At 40.6% G+C, this 15,995-nt stretch overlaps 1 protein-coding gene across 5 annotated transcripts in view; it reads left to right on the forward strand.

Annotated features, from left to right (window-relative positions):
* Nucleotides 1-15,995, forward strand: part of ptprsa (protein tyrosine phosphatase receptor type Sa) — a 180,326-nt gene that overhangs the window by 76,125 nt on the left and 88,206 nt on the right. For all 5 annotated transcript variants that reach the window (XM_085371935.1, XM_085371934.1, XM_085371937.1 and 2 more), the window contains one exon: nt 11,605-11,793. In XM_085371935.1, coding sequence (XP_085228061.1) covers nt 11,605-11,793 — 189 coding nt within the window. The remainder of the gene's footprint in view (nt 1-11,604; nt 11,794-15,995) is intronic.

Below are 15,995 nucleotides of genomic sequence, written 5' to 3' on the forward strand. Positions count from 1 at the left end.
GGAAGTCCTGCAGTTCATCTAAATGTAAAGAAGCACTTAAACTAAAACAGACATAGCTACGTTAATCCTACCGTAAAACAATAAAACAAGGTACGAGCTCTTTCCCATGCTCCCAGGATGTGGGGGTGAACCAAGCCTGCTGAAAATCACACATCCTGTCACTACACAATTGATTATATGCCTCTAAGCATACATGGTTAAACATTTCCTAATACAAATAACTACATGCAGTATTCTACCATATGCAAACTTATATCACTAAAAGATTATACTGACTACTAAATACAATTTTCCATTGACACATTAAGTGATTACTAAGCACTCATCTTACTGGTCCTCTGCTCATTTCAAACCACTACATGTTCGTAATTGTTCTTCTGCTCACCAAAGGTGTCCCCAAACCAGTGATTTATGACTTGATTGCACTAAGCTAATGGGCCACTAAGACAATAAACCTCACTCCCATACTCATGTGCTGAATGTTTGTGAGGGACCAAGCAACCAAAGCAAAGAGGACACAGGCAAAAAAGTATCTTCAAAAAGGGTTTTCTTTATTTTAACCCTCAAAAAGTCCAAAATTAACAAAATTCAAAAACATACTTAGCAGGGCCCTGTTTCAGGAAGCCGGTTTGGAAAACTCAGAGTTAAAAATGATACGCAGGGTTGAGTAACCCCGAACTGTCCAACTCGGAATATTCGGTTTCAGAAAGGCTGATAACAATTAGTTCAGTCAACGCGGAGTTGCTTTAACCCCAAGTGAAGCGCGCGGACGAGGATACATAAAGCCCTGATAAGCGGAGCACAGATTAAGCGAGTCACCATGGAGACGGAGGGAAAGAAGGCGCGGTCAATGTATTTCACAGCGCTTGAGGCCGAAATTCTGATGGCAGCATATGCCGATAACATGCAAATTCCGCGGAAAAAAGTAACACAGCCACAGCTGCAAAAGAAAGGGAGCATGCATGGCAAAACATAGCCGACAGAGTCAATGCGTGAGTGTTAATATAAACATTGATCGAGGGATTTCCACCCATTTAACACGTTATTTTATCATATGTTATTTTATTTGTTATTTTATACATTTTATTTTGTGATGTGATGTGAGCGCAGGTGCAACCCAACAGGCCCCAAACGTGCCTGGCAGCAAGTAAAAATGAAATAGAAAAATATAGTCCAAACAGGTGAGGTGTAATTGTATTATGAGCCACAGTGCTTGGTCTGTTTGTCCGATGTAAATCAATTGCAGTTAGAGGCTACATTAATTTCCCCTCTGTAAGCACTTATTGAAATTATCTGAGCACATTACAAGTACATATTTGCTTACTCTGTATGCTCAAATGTGACCCGTTATAGCCAACAGAAAAAAAGCGGAGGCCCGAAAAACAGGTGGGGGTCCTCCACCACCACCACTCACAGAGGCTGAGCAGTTGGCCCTCAGCCAAAACAGTGGGCGCCCTGTGGCCGAAGGCATCTCTGCGGGGACATCCTCTGAGTCAATAACCCCGCAAGACACAAGTGCCTACATAAGGGGTAAATTCAAAATAATACATGATGTGCATACATCCTTTCTTCACAGTCACCTTTGCAGTGCTACTCATTCATTTGATAAACTCTTTACCATAATGAATTATTTTGTAGTGAAGTTATTTTCCTACTGATTTTGCCTTCCCTCAGTCTTGGTTGTCTTTGAGAGCATAATGACAATGAAGTGTAAGGTGATTGGTATGTTTGTTAATTGCCATTTGGTCCCTTGTAAGTTATAAGTGACCTGTATGAACCTCATATTCTATCAGTTGATGGTGGTGGTGTACTGCATCTGGTGCAGCCTCCTGTTGAGCCAGACCAACATGCAGTTGTGAGTAATACTCCACAGATTATATGAGTTTACAGTAGAACAGCAATGTTGTTTATTTCTTTACTACAGGAAAATAATGAAGAAACATTGACAGCTGTTACAGAGGAGGAAGCAACAGAGACACTTTATGAGGTGTACATCTTTTAATACTTTGTGTACAGGAAATACAGGCGACCAATAAAGCCAGTTGAACAAAAAATCTGTTTATTCTTCTTTCAACATGTTGAGGTGATGGGTCAAAGGAAATGATTGTGACATATGGTGTCTCTGACTGCGCTTCCATCTTGTATGTCCGTGGGAGGGTCAGGATGTTCATGGTTTGGATCACTGCTGATGTTTGGTTCAGAAGGACAGTGTTCTCCTCTAATTGTGGCAATGTTGTGAAGAATCACACATGCCACAATAATGTCACATGCCCTTTCTGGGGTGACCCTGAGTCTTTGCAGGCACTGGAACCGGGCCTTAAGCATTCCGATAGTCATTTCAATTCTGGCTCTTGTCCTGCAATTAGCCAGATTATATCGCTGCTGTGGGCCCGGTTCAGGGTCAGGGTAAGGGGTAAGCAAATAGGGTAAACATGGATACCCCCTATCACCAAGCAAGTAGCCAGTGAACTCTCCTAAGACAGAAGGATGCACTTCAGTTCAAATGTCCCTGAAGCAATTGGTCTTTATATATTTTAAAGTATTCTCAACTCACCATGTCCAAATTTTGTGCTCAGTGTACATTCACGGAATATTTGTGAGTCATGGACAGAGCCTGGCCACTTGGCTTCTACATTTGTGATAATGTTGGCAGCATCACATATGATCTTCACAGTGCAGAGAACACAAATTAGCATCCATTACTATAATGAAATAATTTGTTAGTTTGACATGCTACAGGGAACTATGTACCTGTACATTAATGCTGTGGAAAGACTTCCTGTTCACATAGTCTCCTTCATTTACTGAAGGAGCAATGATTGGAATGTGAGTGCCATCTGTACAGCCAATCACGCCTGGGAACCCTGAAAATAAATGTGCAATTTAAGTAGTAGTCCAAGTATCACCACATCATACATTAAGTTTCGGTCATCCTGATACCTGCAATTTTGTGGCATCCCTCTTTGATAAATCTTGTGGGTCTATGACCGGGGAACACCACAGACGAGTACAGGAGACGTTTCAGTGCAACTGTAACATTCCTGACTGCCCGACAGACGGTAGCCTTGGAAACGTGCTCAGCGTCACCAATATTATACAGAAAGCTCCCGTTTGCAAGAAACCGAAGTGCAATACAAATAATATGCAATGAACTGAGAGCATGTCCGCGATGTGTCACATGCGTAATATATGGCCTGAGGATGTTATCCAAATAAATTATAGATTGTGCTGAGAAACGGTAACGTTCGCACAGAAAATCATCAGGAAATGATAAAATGTCCAAACGCGCTCTGATCACTCTCTCCCGGCGGAGAGCTCTGCAGAGAATTTGGGCTTCACGATCTACTGGCTCTTCAAGGAAGTGGCACGCCATGTCCGACACTTCCTACAGTCAGGTTTCCGACAAAGGGGCGGAGACAGTCAGGGTTAGTTGTAGTAAACCTGCTAGGGGGCAGGTTAGCTTCACGGAGTGTGTCGTCATAGTGACTCACTCAGGCTGCAGCTGAACTCGCTTTGTGAAACCAAAAACCCAGAGTTTTCGTTAACTCAGGGTATACTTACTCAGTTTTTCCACTAAACCGGCTTCCTGAAACAGGGCCCAGGCCCATAAAAGAGGTCAACTAAATATAACTCTACAAAAAGGAATTTACAGAAACTTAAACAAAACAAAGTGAGACACAACTTAACTTACAAACTGACCTAAATCACCTTGTTGTTGAATTGTGCTATACAAATAAATTTGCCTTGCCTTGCCTAATTACAAAGACACATGAGGGTAGCTTTTATAATGATTTGGCCAAACCATTTACACACAATAGGGGGGAAAACGAAAACACACACTAATATTAACTAAGCACAGAATAACCTAACTAAACCTAAAACACCCCTGCTCCCGGTAAGCCCATGGTTGGTCCTGCTCAGTCCTCAGCCACGCCTTTTGCCCAGACAGGAAACAGCCACCGCCCAAACCCAGGTAACTCAAAGAAAGAGAAACATAATTAATATAACAAAACATTTTAGAAAAACCACACAATGTTACTATGTGCACGCCTCATAATACCAGTGTTAGGTTTAACCAAATGATTAATGAAAAAAACTGCAAAGCAAACTAATAAAGTAAAAAATGGACTAATTTACCCCTGTGTGGCTGATGCCATCACAGTGTTATGGTTGAGTCATGTATGTTGAAAATTTACCGGCTGTCCATTATGGTTATTATGGTTTGTTGGAAATGGGAAACATGATTCACCATTTCCATGCACCATTTTCAAAAATCATCATCATCATCGTCATGGAATGATTGAATTAATTAATTAATCCTGACTTGTGATAAAGAATATAAATTCACCTCTCTGGAAAATCACTGCCGTATGAAGACATACATCAGTGCCATAACAATTTGTGTAATACACAACTCTCATTCCCAGGTAGCAAACATTTTGAGTTTTACTTTACGAAGTTCAGTTATCAAGGTGACAGCCTACAAAATTTTCAAAATAGCATAAAAGCCAGGCAAAAAAAAAAAAAAAGAATTGCCCTAGCCAGTGACTGGCCCATCACCGACAGCCCATGCAGTCGTCCAGCACTTCTTAGTGTCGGTCTTTGCTTTGAAGTTTTGGTATTTGTTTGGGTTTGATTCATTGCTTTGGCAGGAATGGTGCAACGCTGCAGCTCAGCCCTCTCCATCTGTTGTTGTTTTGGCCCAGAGTTGCTTGGCCAGCTTAAAGAACCTTTGTTTCACATGTCAGGAGCACCATGTCTTGATTCCCCTCACACGCACCAGCCCTGAACCTACAAATATCTGTCTAAAGGAGCAGCCTTTCCACGTATCCAACCAAATCCACAATGACTAGGTTCACCAATGACAATACATATTTTAAGGCCACAGAGTAGGTACTACTGAAGAATGATGGCAAGGTTATCTGACCTTACAAGGGAAAATGAGCATTCTCAGTCATCACAGACGCTCTTTAAATAGTTTACAAATACTGATTATGACTAAAACATGATTGCTAAACTTATCAAGTGTATTATACAGTGTTCCTCAAGTGGTCAGTTAAAAAAAAAAAACAAAGTGAAAAAAATGAGTTGAGAAAATTTCCTTTAATGTGTGTAACCAGGCATCTTTGCCTGTGTTTCTAACGAATAAAACTACGAGATAGCATCACAACATTCCTTAGAACTGAAAACTACTTTTAACAGTTAAACAAGGCTAGTCTGGAATGTGCAAGTCTTACAAAGCAGCACTGCCGACCTGATGTAGTAAACTGACGTCAAGGTTCAGCGTGCCCACTACACCTCCACACACGGTCCTTCCTTCCCATATATGCACACAAACTAAACTAAACCTGACTGGTTGACGTCTCTCTACGGAGAGGCACTTCCTTTAATGGCCCGGGTCCCATCTCCTGTCTCCCCTGGAGTTCGCCTGTCTTACCCAGACTCTTCAGGAGCCTGACAGGACAGAAAGGAGGAGGTGGGGTTGCGGGGGTGGGGGGTGTTTTGTGGGTTGTTTGATAAACTTCCACTTGCTGAGGAAGGTAAACACAATTTTGCCTTTTTCATGTTTTTTTTTTTTTTTACATTTTCACTCCACCTCTCTGCTGTGTAGGAAAGGGATCATTGGAGCGTCTATCACGGTTGTTCAGCACATCACCTGTATGACATCTTTTTATAGGCTGGACTCTGGTTTCCAGGTTTTTAAAATTGCTGGTGAGGAAAAGATGACGCGTTAGCTTACATTGTTAAAATACAAAAATCAGCCGACACCCTGCTTAGATGGCATTCTTTATGTCTCTGCAACAATAATAAATGCATATATATATTTCATCTATGTTAAATTAGTGAAAATGTGTGATATCAGCTTTGATTTAACAAAAAATGTACAAAAGAAGAATTTGGGGCGGAGGTTGTCTTCTTAATTTTGAACTTCTGCTGAATTCAGTGCAACAATTTAAGCTGAAATCTTTAACTTTAGCACTTATTGTAAGTAGTTGTAAATGCAGTAAAAGTATTCTGCACTAAAACTGCATTTACCATGAGAGAAACTTGGTTTGGTGTTATTTAAAGACATCAAAAAACAACCCACAATGTTAAATGGACAAAAACGTCTCTACTTTGCCTGTAATGTGCAGGAAATGAGGCCCCAGTGCTAACAGTGTTAAACTGTTCAGCCTGATGGTAGAAATTGTTTCCTTTTCAGTGATACACTTTCCTTTACTTGACATTGTAAATTTCCTCTCCCTTTCTTATTTTGGCTTTTTTTTGTGAGTCAACCATAGCTGCTACCTGTGGTAGCTGCTGCATATTGTTCCACTTCTTGTCTTTCTTTGGCAAAAATGATGTCAACCTGGTGTTTAGCTCAGTGGTAATGATAGTTTTATAGTTTAGTCTAGGATGTGTTTGGGAGATGCACGCAAGCCGCCACCAACCTTTGTCCACTTACAATTTAGAAGCAATCGGCACAACTCACACTGCCAATTTAATGGGATATAGAGCCGCTGTAGGATTCAGTGACACTCTGTGACATTCTTAGGTTACAGTATTTCCTCTCTCCATACACAGCACACGGACAAATGAGTCAACAGTTTGCTTTTTAGCAGCGTCAATGAAAACTGTCTAAAACCAATTTGTTCTTTTTAACCCTTTAACTCCTGAAAACCTACGAGGAGTAATTCAAACTCTTTTTGTCAACTGAGTGTTTTCTGTCATATTTTAGGCCTGATTAAAAAGCCTGATTGTGCTCTGGATATTCACGGCCAGAAATTTGACCACACAAACCAACTTTGCAGTGCAGTAAGCAATGCTGTAAACATCTTTCTTATTTTAGTATTTTGCATTTCTGAATTTTTTCTTGTTCTGCAATCTTTTATCGCCCGTCTTTGAGTCGTTGGGTTATATTTTGGGAGATTTGGCTGCAAATGTTGCCCTCTGTAGCTCGATGTGCTAGCTGTGGAGAATATCAACAAGACTTCAGACATCTTTCTGGGAACTGAGTGTCTGTAGGAGGAGGGGGGTGTAGAGGTTGAATGCTGGCTGTATAATAACCATTATTCAGCTGAGATGGCTATCTGGAGAGGGCTATCAGTGCTGGGGCCAGAGACACTGTGATTAGATTTCCCCCGTGTTGCTATTCTTCTTCTGTCCCTTGATCTTTCTGTGCCACTGTTCTCCTTTTGTATATTACTCAAACAGTTCAACAAGAATCTTACTGGTCATAGAACTGATGGCATGTCACAGAAAGATGTATTGAAGAGATGAGAGTTCAGGTTTCTTTCAAAGTTTAATTTGCTTTGGTCAGAAGCTGTGTCTTTGGAAATGTTCTATTATCAAAATTTACCAACTGTCAATTCCAGATGACAGAATTCAACAGCTGTTTTTCACATCCTTTACTCTGCGTGTTGTTCAAAACCCAATAAACAAATTGCTCTGTTGACCAAATGGACTTTACTCCATTTGTACCGCATCTGTATTTTATAAACACCCTCTCAGCACAGGCCCCTTGTTAATGTGAACAGTTGTGGCTGCAAAACAGGTGCAGAGCAAATGAAACTGCATTGTTGAGAGTCTGAGCAGCTGGGTCTGCCTATTAGTTAAAGATCTAATTTTTCAGACTCCAGTGTGTGGCTTTCAAAGAGTGCGCCAATGTTTTTCCATCCACATCCACTTTCATCCACTTCCGCTGTCTTTATTATCCCATTTCTTTGCGACTTCTTCGACACACACATGTCCCTTTCTCTCCCATTCTCTCGCTCCTCCCTTCCTTTCCTCTCACTCTGCCTTGCTCCCTCTGTGGTATCAATGCACGGGGCTGCTTAAAGCCTGTGTCTCTATGCTGTGGCGGTGGGTAATCAGTTAACCTCATTATGCTGCTGATGAAATTAAATCATTGCAGTAAGTGAAAATAATAATATGAGTAATAGGTGCGGGGTATGGTGGAACACCCCATGGCATTTGCTGCAGTCCCAGCCAGTCAAGATTTACCTCTCTCTTTCTCTCTCTCTCTCTCTTGCTGTAGCGAGCCATCGGTGGAAGATAACCGATGGCTCGGAGAAAAAAAGGGAGCTTTCAAACCACCGATGTTGACATCAGTTAAAAAGTCATATGTAATGTAATATGTCAGCATCCATATGCATATCAATATGCTGACCTCCAGCCAGCTTTTGAGCTGCCAGGTGCCTGTTTGGTTTAGGTTTGGTTAAGGTCCTGAAAATTATAAATGTGTATTACACTGCATGGATAACACAGCTGTACTTTGCACTGCCTACAAAATGGCAGAGTGAGTTCTAAGGTTATACATTACCTTTTCAGCAAGACTGCTCATTTATCAGTCTATTATATGTTCCCTTTGCCCTAAAAATAGTGAAAGCCAAACCAAATGGCCATCAAATCACATTTCTGCGTCTAGTGCAGTTACCTGGTTCGGTATTTATTTATATATTTAGTTTAAGAGATGGTTTGGTAGCAGTGAGCAGTCAGTGGAAATGAGATTAGTCGGGGGACTTATGTGAGTCTAAAGGACAGACCTTTTAGAAGGCTGCAGTTAGCATGGTGGAAAGCAGAACGCAACAGCAGGCGTGAGTCTGCAGATTAACAGCCGGGCGGTGGCTAAGCTAACCAGAGGCTGATTAAAGGCTTTGCACCTGTCACTTGCATAATGATATTAAGTGGTGAAGCAAAATTAAAGACAATTATGGATAATGATGGCATTCAAAAAAAAAAAGCAAACCACAGACAGGCTACCTATCCCTGCCCAGCTCATTATGAGAGCCAAGCTGCACAAACCATATACATTGTCCTTTTATAACTATAGATTAAACTAATGAACACAAGCAGCATGGAATGTTTGCACTGTAGTTCTTTCAGGCAAGCATTGTGCTGTCGTAAAGAAGATGCTTTGCAGTTGGAGCGATGGTTAAAGTACGTCTCCAGGAAATGATTGAGTTAATATAAAGTGTTCTGAAGTTGTGCTTGTGTAGTAAAAGACTGAATTTATATTTGAAAATTCTTGCCAAAATGCGGGGTGTAACAGCAAAGTGTGTCTCGTAGCACTCTGCGAGGCTGTAAGGTGATTACTGGCCTAACTGACAAAGGTTGCTTTCAGCAAAACAAGAAAAGAAAAAGAAGGAAAAAGAAAACAGCAACATTATCGTTGAATAATGCATGTGTGTTGATTCCATTTGGCTTGAGAAGAGCTGTCATTTCAGACGGCATACGTCATAGAAGAGTAATTGCTGTGCCATTATGGAGGACTAGCCCTTTGGGAATTCTAGGATACTATCATCCCGTGTCATTGGTTTCCTTCTACCCTTCACAGTCAGGCTGGCTAACCCTAAAGTAACACTCCCTCGATGAGTGATCTATTTATTTTTGCATGGCCGCCTTTATCAACAGAGTCCGTAAGCTTCAGGGGAAAAGATGTTATCAGACTCTATTCCAGGGGAAGCGAGCAACCAAAATACAAGCCTTTTTTTTCTCCAGGAAAGGCTGCCGATGCTGTATCAGGTCAGAGCAGCTAGAACGATAGCACGATCTCTCAGAGAATCCGCTATCCCTGCTTCTTGTTTACTGCTGTTTTCTGTCCTCCCTCGCTTCTCTGTGCACATTCACTCTTGTCTAATAGTGCATGTTTTCAGTTTCATAAATGCTGTCTGTCTAGGTTTCATTCGACACTTTTCACACTGTAAAGACGTAGTTAACGCAATGTGCCGTAAAGATCCGGCAACGTCAAAGGCATCAGATGTAACACGCAGAGAGCAAGGTAGACCTGCTCTTTACAGATATCATTGTCCAAGAGGCAGAACAAGCTGGAGAAATGCTGAAGTGCAGCACATTTTATGGTATACATGGATCATTGACACACAGAAGATGCTGCATGTGAGAACACGTTCCTATGTCTTTGCTAAGTGATGTGGCTTGCTTTTTGAGCTCTAGAGATTATATGGGGTGATCATCAATAACTGATGGAGAGACTGTGAAAGCATGAAAGGATGTAAATGCCCGCATTTTTTTAAACCGATCACTGAAATATTTATTTTGCTTGACCGACGTCAGCCTTAGTTTAACCGGCTTTGATTTGGGACCCTCTAGTTCTTCTTTTTGTTTTTTCAGATTGTCTGAAGATTCAATATTTCATTTCTAAATGTGAATGCACATAAAACCACTACTCTACTCTCCATATCTCCCTACATAGTGTGTCATATAAATCCATAAAATAAGCGTATGTATTTCGGTTTCTTTTATGTGGCAATTTTACCAATTAAAGCTAAAACAATTCATTATGAAAGCTACGTGAATCAATAATATTCATTATCTTGAAATTCCTGCTGCCTTTTGATTTGAAATGCTTAACTGTGATGACTTAAAAATGTGACAGTAGTGGTTGTGAAAATGAAATATGCCTCGGTCCTGTTAAGGTTTTTAAGGGAGTCCCACCATGATATCACTTGCAAATGGAAAATAAATAATAGCTTTTTATGACTGTCCTTTAAAGGCAGATAGTCAGAGTCTGTGACTCAAGCTGCTCCCCTAATTTCCCTTGATTTAGTGCTCGCAAAAAAATCCATGAGACCACCACAGTGTCTGCAAAGTGAACATGAGGTCATCGGCTTGCCGAATGAAAAGCGAGCTAAGTCAGTCAATCTTCTCCAATTTGGGATGTGGCTTTACTCTTCTGAATCATATTACAGCTTAGGGTACTTCCCCCTCAGCTCTCATCAAAAGAGAATTACTCACTACCCTGCTCGAGTCCGGGTAGAGGTCAGGGGATTTGACCCATGAGACTAATTGCCCTAAGAGAGCATGGAGCCTGCATCAGAACGACGATGACAATGAAGAACACTAGACTGTCATGTGTTTAAAGTGAAATAATTACTCAATGGTGCGTGATTATTAGCTGTAAGGATACCACAGCGTTCGTGTGTCTGAATAACAGTCACTGATTAGTGTGATGGCACTTAAATTATCGTGATAATAACGGCAAATATGTTCAACTGTAACTGCCGAACTCATGCACATTTAATGCAGATCTGTCAAATCTGATCAGTTACATCTCTCTGCAGACTTTTTTAATTCCACAGTGGCCATTTTGACTTGTCACAGTAGGGAAAGCACTGGTGCATTAATGATGGCTGAGGGGAGAGGCTCTACTTTTGCAGATGCTGGTTCGCTGTATTTGCTTACTGGCATTCTTCGTGGAACTGCGTCACAGTAGTTCCCTACTGTGACATGTCAAAATGTCAGCCATGAAAAGCGTCTGTTGGTGTCAAGTGTGGGCATTTGGGTTGATAGTGTGGCTCAGATGAACAAATGTCTAAGATTTTCTGCTTAAATAATATGAAATTGGTCCACAATGGTTAAAAAAAAACTATAGAAAGTCTATAGTAAAAGGAGGACTTGTAACCATGGCAACCTAGTGGGTAGCACATTCAGAGAGTTCTAAAGATAAACACAAAATATTCTTAAATCTTGTGGCCTTAACCTAGCCAAAGAGTGAGCCAAATCTTTACTTAAACTTGAAACCTAAACGTAAAAATGAAATCTATTAATAAGCGAATGAAATAACCTCAGAGGACTCACGTGCACTCTCCTGCTCTTTTTTTACAGAGGACCTTCTTCCACCAGGCTTCCCTAACATTGACATGGGGCCTCAGCTCAAAGTAGTGGAGCGCACTCGAACAGCCACCATGCTCTGCGCCGCCAGTGGCAACCCTGACCCGGAAATCACTTGGTACAAAGACTTCCTGCCGATTGACCCCACTGCAAGTAATGGGCGAATCAAACAGTTACGCTCAGGTAAGGAAAGCTAAAGCATTGTATTGCTGCTCTGGTTCCTTCTTACTAATGTGAGCCCTCGTTTAATTTCCCAGAACATTTTCGACGGCACGTAACATTGATGTTTTTGCTGTTTTGTGTAAGCTAATGTATGTGTAATGCCCAGTATTTCCTTTTCTGAAGTCAATTATTTTCTCAAAGTGCCACTGAGAACACATGTTCATTTCTCTAGTTTGGGAATGCTAATTATTTCAACAGCCTTTACTTTAATCTGTGACTCGAGAATTCATTCAGCTCTAAATGTATAATCATTACATTGTGCTAAATGTTATGCTAAACAAATGAAAATCACCCAAAAAGGTTTTTTAAATGTGTTGGATGTTGGTCTAATAAATGGAGAAGAGGCACAAAGTTTTAAAGTAAAGCACACAAGCTCTTGTACATGTTAATATAACTGTTGGTCATCATCCAGTAGCTGGTGAGGGAGATGATGTTTTAGAGTGTAACAATGTAGAATGAGGTCAAAGGATTCACAACAACTGTGTCAGGACACAATAAGAGCAAGGTCCATCTTCTACACACTCAGTGGTGGATATGTTGTCTTGTTCCCATTGATTAAACCCCACTGAGAGGCCCAGTAAAGCAAAGTCTAATTATGTAGCTAATTAAGTGCAGGCCCGCAGGTGGCTCAGGGCAACAAGGGGTAGATATTTTAGGTCGATGATTTGTCACCATTCGAAAAATCCAATGACTTGTTTGTGTTGTTGTTGCGAATGTATATCTGGGTAGACGACACTAAATAAAGAGTGTGTTGTCATTCACTTCCTGTCCTAGTTGTGGTCCTCGAGAGCTATGTACACAAAGTAATCAATTGGTCAACTAGCTATTCATGCTGTACCTTACAGAGCAAGTTCACAGTTCTGTATTTTTTATTGGTTCCTCTTTAAATTATTAGTGTCTTCAATTTTGAAGCAGATTGAATTTTAGAATTTTTTAAATTTCAAATTGAGTCCATGCCTTGTCTTGTAATTTCATTACATTCTTGCAGGGTTTTTTATTTTTTCTTATTGGTCACTCACTAGACTCCTGTGCAACTGTTGACAAGGATATAAATCATGTGAAACATGGGCTATATTTAGTACCAAGTATTGGTACAAGCACTGCCCCTCCTGCTGCATAAAAGCCAAATTTTTATGATGATGTATTTATGTCATGAAATTCTTTTTAAATATGTAAGTTAAATTTCATGCCATGAGTTGCTATTTTTTTTTTTACATTCCAGATATTCAAATTAAGCAGTAACAAATAGAAATGTGCACTGAAAGATTTAATTGCACAGTTACGATCACATTTTGAATTATTGTTGTTTGTTTCTCACGAGTATCCGGCAAGGGTAGGGTTTTTTTTTCTCTCCACCAGTATTTTCTTTAGTCATACTGTATTATACTCATGTCGAGGGCCAGCTTCTCTCAAAAAAAAAATTCAATTACCTAGTAACCTTGTTAACATGGCTTTTTGAGTTTTGTGCCTCTCTGGATAATCCACAGAGAAATTCAGCTTGGCGTCTATTGTCTAATCTCTGTACCATCTGTCTTTATTTGTTTCATGATTTTTCAATTGTCTTTGTTTGTCCTGTTTAACTGAAACAGAGCTGTTTACTCGTCATTGTTTTTCTGAATGTTTTGTCCATATTTGTGTCTGAAACTCAGATGTGCGTCTGTCCACATCGCAGAGTCTTCAACACGTTTTATGTCATTTTGACCTTTAACACAATTAAAAAGCCCCAACGAGAAACAAAATCACAAGCCAATTAAAAAATGGAAAATTGCACTAATTGTGATATTTTACAACTAAAAATAAAATAACATAACTTTTTCATAATAAAAAAGAAATCCTCTAAATGTGTTCATAAATTATAAATAAAATGCACTGTGATTACATCTCACTGTAATAAAAACTGCTAACAATGCTGTGGTGGGACAAAACACCAAACCAAACTTTAGCCCTTGGAAAGTCACATTGAACCTTATCTTAAATAAACTATGTTTTTTTCTTTTCCTATTTATCTGTTCTTTCTTTGCTATTTTCAGAAACCTTTGGTAAGTGTCTTGCAAAGCTCAGCAAACCAGCCCACTGTCCTTGAAGCACATGGCATATTTATACTACTGTCCAGAATGCATGATTTCGCTGCTCCTCCTCCACCCTTTCCCTCCAATTCCACGTTCCCTATTTTTTCTTTCTGTATAGCCTTCATTTTTCTTTACCCTACTCCTCTTGGTTTCAACTATATATTCTTTCACCTCAATACTACAACTGGATTTATAGTAGAAAGACACAGAATGTGTTGAGGAAGCATCATGATTCACCTAGCAGCATATTTTCTTAAGCAGCAAGTCTTTTGAGGTAGCGTCATACTTCATGATAAAGGTAACATGCATGGTAGGTCGTATAAACAGTCCAATTTGGACCCTGTCCACATTATTTTAGTACATGTATCCATGGGATTCCAAGATTACCTCAGAAGTAACGGTATATGAAGTTACCTTTAAGATTTATCCCATTTACAGCAAGACAAGAGGCCCTAAGTAAATAACTGGAATCCAACGCAGTCATTTCTTTGCAGCCTGAAGCATTTCTGGGCTTCTTAAAGGGATATATAGCAGGCACGTTTCTCCAGCAATGCACATTGCTTACTGATTTATCTAACCTGTTTTACTTGAACCTCTGTGCTTACAATAAAGCATTGCTTCAAAAGCATTCCTTGAAGGTGCAGCGAGTACTGTCAGGGGCTTGAATTCTTAAACATCAGTGCAGAACTTCTGGAATGCGTATTCCAACCCTAACTGGTGCTGCGTAAACCCTCTGGTCTTGGCCAAATATTTTGTCAGGAGAGCATTCTTCTTCTCTTGCCAGATTGGCCCTCTGCTTCACTACTTAACAAATGTCTTGCTCAGACTTTATTGCCCAGACTAGAGGCCAACTGATAGCCTCCTGACTTACGAAATATTTGCAAAAGATATACCCAGTCACTTCAAGCTGGATGTGTTTTACAGAAATTTCAAACTATACGTGCAAAAAGGAGGGGAGACAAGGAAATTACTTTCCCTTTTTTCAGTACCATAGCTCTTATAAGGTTATGTTAGCTTTGGGGGCTTGCTTTTATTCTATAGCTCTTCTGCTGGAAAGCTCAGCAGTCAGACAGGATTTATGGTGATTTATGGCTTGAGCCCCCTAGGCTGCCATCTTCTCATCCCCTTAGCTCTTCTAGTAGCCATCTTTGGTCCCTAATAACTTTTTCTTTTTTGCATTTATAAATGCACTTAAGAAATCCCCAAAACAGAAAACATGTGACAGCCTCAGCCTCCCCTCCAACTTCTTCTGATGTGCTGATCACTGTTGACAGTTTCTGGGGCCTCTCTGTTTGCATCAGGCACACTCTCAAGCCTTGGGGGGGGGGGTGTAACTCTGGTGGGCCCTCTGCCATAAACGGTGGTTAAAGGGGAAAAGGAAGGGGAGAGAAGCAGGAGAAAGGAGACCATGGAAAGTGAGCCAAAGTCCATCATTTCAAAAACTTTCCCAGCTTCCAGCTTCTGCAAAGAATCTATATTTCCTTCTATTTGGCCTTCATCTTTAAATCATGAAATGTGAATGTTGATTTAAAGTGTTTGCGCTCCCAAAAAAAGGAAAAGATACGGAAAGACGGAAATAGCATCACCACTTGGATGTATTACCGTTGTTTCCAACATAGCTGATTAGCTGACAGACTGGTTCCTTATGTTCCAGTCCCTGCTTTGCTGTCAGAAGCGATATTTGCATCAGGGTTTCCAGAGGACCTCCTACAGAGGTGTGTAGGGAGCTTGACATTTCTTCTTATCTTCCTATGTCTCCAGACCTCAGGCCCTCCCTAGCCTTGTCAGCCAGAACAGATTAACTGCGGGGCACAATGACAGTAAGAGGATGGGCAAAAGTGTTCTAAAGATTTATGTCCTTCCTATAATAAAGGCTCAAAATCAGGACCGTGACATTAGATGGCACTTTTAAGCATATATTGAGCTTAGTTAGAGTTGCATGTAACAGGTAAACACTCAAATCCAGTGTCATCAAAGCTGCTGTGAAGAGAGTGGCTCGAACCTCTGCAGGGGTCGTAACAACAGCTAGGTTTTCCCTCCGGCCTGCTGTGACACCACCAGGATCCGAGGCTAGTGTCTGTGGTGACGAGAAGG

This window comes from Diplotaxodon limnothrissa, linkage group LG15 (genome assembly GCF_057381915.1).
Source record: "Diplotaxodon limnothrissa isolate DT_005_m linkage group LG15, D_limnothrissa_male_GT1.1, whole genome shotgun sequence".
Lineage (NCBI taxonomy): Eukaryota > Metazoa > Chordata > Actinopteri > Cichliformes > Cichlidae > Diplotaxodon > Diplotaxodon limnothrissa.